Consider the following 7,527-nt stretch of genomic DNA (forward strand, 5'->3'; position numbering starts at 1 on the left):
CCAATCTCTGGAATCAACCTAAGAGGCGTGGGGTCCTTGTGTGTGTGTGTGTGAGGAGGGGGTGTAGGGAGGGGTGAGAGAGGGCATGTCGGTTGGTTTTTGGCGGGGTGATGGGGGAGGGGGATGGGGGGGAATGCAAATGGAGTAGGTAGAGGAGGGGTATGTGGTGGTGGAAGGGAAGTCGCTCTGTTAGTTGAGTGTCATAGGGTGGCGTGGGTAGTGGAAGGGTTCCGTGTGTCTGTGCGGTTGGCGACAAAGTGCGGGAAAGAGTCATTGAGTCAATGACACGTCGTTGTCAATATTTTTGGGGGGAAGGGCACTTGGCAGGAAGGGGCTTGAATGAGCGCGGATAGTCGGCGTACGAGGTAGAGACGGAACAGGGAGGGGGAGGAGGGGGTGGGTGGGAGGGGGGTTATGGGCATTGGGTCTAGATTGCATGCGGTTGGTGGGTTGGGCGGAGGAGGGGGGGGCAATGACAGAGCGCAGCGGATTGACTGGATGGATCTGCTACGTTCGTTGACCATAAATTAGATGACAGGGAGGCTTCATGTCTCAACCATGTAGGCTCTGGTGCAGACAAGCAAGCAAGTCATGTGAGAGCATCACATATTGGTATAGTACAGATAGTTCAGCGTGTGTAATTTGGAGGTGGTGGCAGGTTTCTGCAGCGTGTAAGGCCTCATAACACGTGCCGGACGAGCCCCGGTACAGACTCAACAAACGATTGCTTCAAGTAGAGCTTTGCAAGCCTTGCCAATATCCACACGTCGACGTCAGTACACCGTCATCGCAAACCAGTTGTTGTCAGAGTCGTCGACAATGCAAAGCGAGCGAGAGGTTTCGTTGACAGTGGAGCGCGGCTTGCGTTTGGTGTCCGTTGGCTGCCATGTCGGCCGTATCATCATTGATGACTGGGGCCGATGAAGGTCGCACAAGGCGCTAGGAGTGATGCGAGGAGATCAGCGAGGCGCTGATGGTAGAGAGAGGGAGAGAGAGGGAGAAGGACTGCTCGTGGTGTCTATCTGGCGGTCGCTGGTTGTTGCTCGGTCAGCGCGCCGGCCAACGCTTTGTCCAGGCGGTGAGGGGGGGGGCTTCTATCAGGTAGATAAGGGAGATGGGTAGCATTACGGAGATCATACTTTTGCTACAGGTTGTCCTTGGGTCTGTTCATGGTTGTAGCTGGTTTCGTGGGGTCAGGTTGAGTATTTCTCTAGTGATGGTGGTTATAGGGGGGCTGTGCGGTGAGATGGTATGATCACTCGTCAAAAGTGTCGCCTGATGATAACTATGTCACCGCAATTGGGTTGTCGATTGCGCGCCAGCTGGGAAAAGACGAGCTCGTTCGGACGGTTGTATGGCCGTATGGCACTGTCGTGTGCATGGACATGCGTACGAGCGGCATGTGAGGTGGTAGGTGTGGTGGGATTCTTGATCTATGTAGCAATATGTAAGATCGGAGTGTGCAGGCAGCAGGAGCCTTAGCGAGATCGACTGGCCGATGGCCGAGCGGAGAAGGTGCGAACATTCCAAAGACCGAGCTCGAGAAGTGTGTATGTAGGGCAGTGGAGTCAAAGCTTGTCGTCCGCTCTTGATCCCGATCGTATCGACGAGCATGTTTGTCGTGACGGCGAGGGCCGTCCATTGCGACGACGGGCACATCCTTCACGCACATCGTCCATGGCATCGGAATGGCAGTGGTAAGTTGAATGGCAGCTGGAGAGCTTGTGGTCATCTGTTACGCGATGGCAAGGCCAGAGGCAACAACGTCCGACAGAAATTCAGCGCACGCGCAGGCAACGTGGCACAAACTCCCGCCGCTGCCACTGCCCAGCTCCACCGCCCACGGCCCGCTTCCCCCGCGCTCATGGTCGGTGTGTGGCAAGAGCTCGCGTGAGAGGTACACAGCACTCTGAAGACAACGACTAGCATGAAGAAGTCGACGATGCTGTACATCAACGTTGTGGCCGTTATGGTGGTCTTGGCTATGGTGACGCCAGCCTTTGGCTTGGAGATGCCCCTCGACGACTCGGCGGGGAGCAAGCGAGTGACATCTTGGGCAATGGCTGGCAATGGCCTTTTTTCGCACGCTGCTGGAGCAGGTGGAGCACCGGGTGGAGCGGATGGAGCTTGGCCTGTTGCGGGAGATCAGGGGCCTGTGTACGATACGATGTGGTTTGATCAGATTCTGGATCACTTTGAGTTTACCGTCGAGGCATCGATGACCTTCAAGCAGCGGTACTTGGTCTCGACCAAGCATTTCAACGCCTCGCGCCCGGCGATCTTCTTCTACACCGGCAACGAGGGCCCGATCACTGGCTTTGCTGGCAACCTTGGGCAGATCTGGGAGAACGCTGCCGATCTCGGCGCCGCTGTGATCTTTGCCGAGCATCGTTACTACGGCGAGACCCTGCCGTTTGGCGAGGCCACGTTCAACACCACCGAGAACCTCCGCTGGCTCACTTCGGAGCAGGCTCTCTCCGACTACGTTCTGCTCATTGCTGCACTCAAGGATCCGGCATCGAGCCACTATCTCGGGCAGGGCGCCGAAAACGCCGCGGTCATCACGTTTGGCGGCTCCTACGGCGGCCTACTCTCGGCCTACATCCGGATCAAGTACCCTGGCGTCGTTGCCGGTGCTGTTGCCTCGTCGGCGCCCATCTGGCTGTTCCCCGAGACGCAGCCGGCCGGCGGCTTCCTCGGTTGGGTGACCAAGACGTTCACGGCGCAGTGCCCTCAGTCGATCAAGCCCATTCGGTCGACATGGGAGACGATGCTGCAGATGGCGGCGACGCCTACCGGGCTCAAGCAACTCTCGTCAACCTTTTCGCTCTGCCAGCCGCTCTCCTCGCTGGCGCAGATGGAGGCTGGCCTGTGGATGCGGATCGAGGCCGCGCTCATCTACCTTGCCATGGCTGACTACCCGTACCCGGTCGACTACTTTGGTCCGCTTCCGGGCAACCCGGTGGAGACGGTCTGCCCGTTCTTTGACGGCGTGGGCACCGGCGACGACGCGGTGGAGGCGCTCGCCTCGGCTGTTGCCCTCTTCTACAACTACACCGGTGAGGGCGGCGAGTGCTTTGCGCTCTCGGCCACGCCGGGCGACTTTTCGCTCAACCAGATGCGGGCGTGGAACTACCAGTTCTGCACCGAGATGACGCTGGCTGAGCTCGGCTCCAACGGTGTGACCGACTTTTTCTACCCGGCGCCGCTGGATCTCAAGGCCTTTGCGGCGGCGTGCGCCCAGCTGTACCCGGGCATTGTGACCCGGCCAGACTGGGTCTCGGCGACGTACACGTCCAAGCCGCTGCGCGGCGCGTCGAACATTGTCTTTGCCAACGGCCTGCTCGATCCTTGTACCTCGGGCTCGCCGATGGTCGACCAGGGCCCTTCGGTCGTCGCACTCAACATTGCCGACGCCGCCCACCACTTTGACCTGTTTGGCTCGAACCCGGCCGACCCGCAGTCGGTCATCGACGCCCGCATCGAGGAGCGAGAGTACATCGTTCAGTGGATCGCCGAGTGGCTTGCGTAGTGTAGTCACCGGAGACGATAAAGCTGCCGTTTTACTCCTCGTCGTCCGACGATGACGCCGACATGTGGATGACGTCGGCATTGGGCGCCGCACTCGTGTTGACCGGCGGCGGGAGGACAAGCGGCTTGCGACCAGAAGGCCCGGCGGGTGCAGGCGGGAGCGGTTGCTGTGGCGTAAGGAGCGACTGCGGCGGCTGCGGGAGGAGCGACGGCGGCGGAGCCGAAGGCGTGCCCGTCGGCGAGAGTTCGACATAGTCGTCGGCGCGGAGCGCAGGCGAGTCGATGCCCAGCAGGGCAAGCAGGGCCACCGTCTGCGGCGAGCCCGGGTGGTAGACGCCGCCGGCAAAGGGGTCGACGCGGACAAAGTTTGCTGGAATCGCGAGCGAGCCGTTGGCGGCAACAATAGCGTCGCGCATGGCGGTGACGGCGTCGGCGGATGGCTGATCCGGGAGCGAGGTCGGCAACTGCGTCCGAGCCGAGGTAAAGTTCATCAGCGGGTACGTCTCCTTGAGCGCCGCCATCCACAGCGGGTCGTAGCACAGCGCATTGGCCTCGCTCGGGTGGGCCGGCTCAAACGGAGTTGTGGGCTCGACGTCGACAACCTGCAGAAAGTCGCCACCGGGCCGGATCTTGTCCAGGGCCAGGAACTTGGTCTTGGCACCCGAGGCGTGGGTGTGGATGGCTGGGTACTTGACGTGCATGTGGGCCGCGAACCAGTACTTGGGCTCGAGGGTGTCGAGCAGGTCGGCCAGCGGCGGCGAGCCGAACGAGCCGTCGGCAATCTCCTTACGGAGGAAAGACTTGATGCGGAGGAGCTCATCGAGATCGCCCTTAAGGGCAATGCCGGTCGGCCAGTCGTGAGAGACAAAGACGTCGATGTCGGCGTGGCGCAGGGCCTTAAGCTGGAAAACCTCGATGGAGCGGGTGTGGTAGGCGGAGCGGAGCGAGGACGAGTTGTAGGGCGGGATCTCAAAGTGGCCCTTGTGGTAGTCATGCGACTTGTAGATGCCCGAGATACCGGCGATGCGGATGCCATTGAAGGAGACAGCGCCAGCAGCGCCAAGATAGTACATATTAGGCGCGATCCAGCCACCGTGAAAGACTTCTCGAAGATGAGAAGAAGCCTCATGATTTCCACCAACAAAGAGAAGCGGAACAGATGCAAGAGACGTGCCCGAGTAGTAGTTGTGAAAGGTGTGCATGGCGCGGAACTTGGGCGGACAGGAGAGCGAAGCCAGATCATCCATAGATCGCACAGCTTGAAAATCTCCGCAACAAACAATCAAATCAACCTCGGTTGAATGATGACTCGCCAGGTGGTCCACCGCGTCGTACAGCCGAGCCACTTCGCCATGGACACAGCCAATGATAGCCAGCTTCACCATGTTGGAACACTTCCTCACTGATGCGTAGCTGACCGAGCTGTGTCTTGTCCTGAAATGCGCAAACGTTGTCGGTCTTTGCCGGAGGGCGGGGCGAAAGGTGGCGCGGAGTGAGTGCGGTGCCGTCGGTCGGTCGGTCGGTCGGTCGGTCGGTCGGTCGGTCGGTCGGTCAGTCGGTCAGTCGGTCGGTCGGTCGGTCGGTTGGTCGGTCGGTCGGTCGGTCGGTCGGTCGGTCGGTCGGTTGCGAGCCGCCAGCCAACCAGTCGCCAGCTGGCAGACCACCGGCCGACCAACCCACCGGCTGCCTGCTCGCGACTGCTCTAGATCAAACTTGTATTGGCTCGGCTCGGTCTCGCGCTTGCCTGATTGCTTGCTTGACCGACTGATGGCTTTGGTTGGACGAGTAATGGGTGGGCATGGTCTGATTTAAGTTGCTGGCGCACCATGGCTCTGGCCTTTGACAGCGACAGCGGCCGAGTTTACTGCGGCCGGGTTTCTCAGCCGTCCAGGATGGGCGGTGTTACGTGGCGCCGTGAGCGCTGGCGAGTGGCGGGGCGGTAGCGATAGGCGGCTGCTGGGTGACGGTATGGGCGTCGGCAAGCGCGCGGATGTCGTATATGAGGCGCGCGGCACGCGAGTCGAGGTTGGCGACAGCGACACGGGTCGCCTCAGCGGCGGCAGCAGTGTCGGGCGTCGGACCAAGCTCGGAGAGGCGCAGAGGCTCGGGCTCGGGCTCGGGCTGTTGTTGGCGCGGCGGGAAAAGCGGGGCTGGTTCACGCGGTTGAGCCGTCTCAGATGGCGACGATGGCGGCGGGAGAGGCGAAGACGGAGAGGCTGGTGGCGAGGACGATGCCTGCGACTCTGACTGCGGCGATGGCGGGGGTGTGTCCTCCAGATCGCGGCCGTGCTGCTCCAACGAGGCGAATATGTCTTCGAGAATGGACTGGGTGGCACGACGCTCGGCATCAAGCCGCTGCGTCAGCGCCACCACCGAGGCCGAGCGAGGGCCATCTGCGCGCAGCGAGGCATTATCGGCAGCAAAACGCACCCGCTTTCCGGTGCCTCGCGGGAGATGTAGACTCTGAGACGTCGAGGCATGCGGGACCAGCGGACTGCCGGTCTCGGGCGGCGTTGCGGGCGCAGGCGAGGCAGCCGACAGACTCGGCTGCTTTGAGAGAAGATCCGGGCCTGTAGCATCATAGAAAGCGTGATACGGCGCGACTGTGAGTGATGCGGCAGGCGCAAGGGGCTCGGTGATCGAGACCGGATCGATGGCTACGGTGTCGTCGCGGAGCTCCAGCCCTGCGGCGCGACGCTGAAAGTGCTCCAGCGTCCATGCAACAAGGGCGCGATCATGGACCGAGTCAAAGAGAAGAAGAAAGTCGAGGGTCTCGGGATCCGACGGACTCCCAAGCCAAGGATGGGCAAGCTTGCCCGTGGCGACCGAGAGCATGCCGACAACCTTTGGCGCGAGCGCAGCGATGGGATAGGCGAGAGCCGACCTCGGTGGATCCTGGTTAAAAGCATGGACCACAGGCGGAGATGTGGCCATGGGTCCAACAGCGAGAGCAGTGTAGCCATTCTCGCACCTCTCGACAAGCGATCCGGTGTCAACAAGGCCACCACCGATGGAGGGAACGAGCAAAGCGAGTCGAGCCGTATCGACACGCAGGCGGCCAGGGATGCCGAGCGAGCCAAGCGAGGCAGAGTGCGGAGTGACCGGTTGGTTAGGGTCAAGGATGATGACAGGAAGGTCAGCTGAGCTCTGTTCTGCTATGCTTCGTTGTGCTTTGTGTACGGTAAAGGTGCTGAGTGTGGACATGGCGGTGGCCCCCCCTTCTCTGGCTCGTCAAGTGTTGCCGCCAAAACGGACAGAGGTGAGTCACCTGCAGTTGCGGCGAAGTCGACGCGGAAATGAGCCGAGGTCGATGGGTATGGATGACGGCGATATTGGTACTGGTGCTAGTGTGTGATGGATGATGACCGTGAGTGTGGTCGTGGGTTGTGTAGCTGGTGGTGGATGGGCGCAAGGTGGTGATGAAGGTCGCCTGATCGGGCGAGCGGGCGGCGGCTGGTGGTCGGCGAGGCAGGGCGAGCAGAGGGGGCGGGATCGGGGCTGGGTGGCTTGAGAATGCTGTTGGTTGGTAGATGAGGAGTATGGCATGTGATGGTTGAGGGGTGGCGGTGTCGGGGTTGGGAATGAGGATCAGGGTGAGATGGAGTGAGGAGGGGAGGAGAAGGAGGAGAGGAGGAAGCGGGGTGCGCGATGGGATGGTGGTGGGCATGGCCATGGCATGTGGGTAGGGGTTGTGGTTGGGATGGACGTAATGGTGGTGGAATACGGGGTGATGGATGTGACGGGCGATCCCAACCAGACGATGCCGTCGGGCTCTGCGGTGAGAGTGTGAAAGGTGGGCTGGCTCTCAAACGAGTCGATGTGATGCGGGTGGAGGCGGAGGGTGGGGGGGGGGGGGGGGGGGGCGAAGAACCAGTAGGAGGGAGGGGACGAGACGGTGGTGGCGTGGTGGCGTGGAGGATGTAGCCGGTTGGGGTAGGGTGCCACTGGACCGTGTCGTATGAGAATGCGCGAGAGATCAGGACAGACAGCTGGCCA

At 61.3% G+C, this 7,527-nt stretch overlaps 3 protein-coding genes across 3 annotated transcripts; 1 reads left to right on the forward strand and 2 right to left on the reverse strand.

Annotated features, from left to right (window-relative positions):
• Positions 1–1,927: 1,927 nt before the first annotated feature.
• AMSG_09649 (prolylcarboxypeptidase) lies at positions 1,928–3,532 on the forward strand (the record flags this gene model as incomplete). The annotated part of the gene is made up of 2 exons (XM_013898744.1): positions 1,928–2,044; positions 2,150–3,532. The coding sequence occupies 2 exons, from the start codon at positions 1,928–1,930 to the stop codon at positions 3,530–3,532; spliced, it is 1,500 nt and encodes a 499-aa protein (XP_013754198.1).
• Positions 3,533–3,563: 31 nt separating this feature from the next.
• AMSG_09650 (lariat debranching enzyme) lies at positions 3,564–4,870 on the reverse strand (the record flags this gene model as incomplete). The annotated part of the gene is made up of 1 exon (XM_013898745.1): positions 3,564–4,870. Exon 1 carries the CDS (start codon positions 4,776–4,778, stop codon positions 3,564–3,566), a length of 1,215 nt encoding a protein of 404 aa, XP_013754199.1. The 5' UTR covers positions 4,779–4,870.
• A 563-nt stretch (positions 4,871–5,433) lies between these two features.
• Positions 5,434–6,703, reverse strand: AMSG_09651 (uncharacterized protein; the record flags this gene model as incomplete). Its single annotated transcript, XM_013898746.1, has 1 exon — positions 5,434–6,703. A coding segment is annotated over one exon (1,270 nt), but the record flags the coding sequence as incomplete, so codon positions are not given.
• Positions 6,704–7,527: the final 824 nt, after the last annotated feature.

The sequence above is a fragment of the Thecamonas trahens genome (genome assembly GCF_000142905.1).
Source record: "Thecamonas trahens ATCC 50062 unplaced genomic scaffold supercont1.52, whole genome shotgun sequence".
Classification (NCBI taxonomy): domain Eukaryota; order Apusomonadida; family Apusomonadidae; genus Thecamonas; species Thecamonas trahens.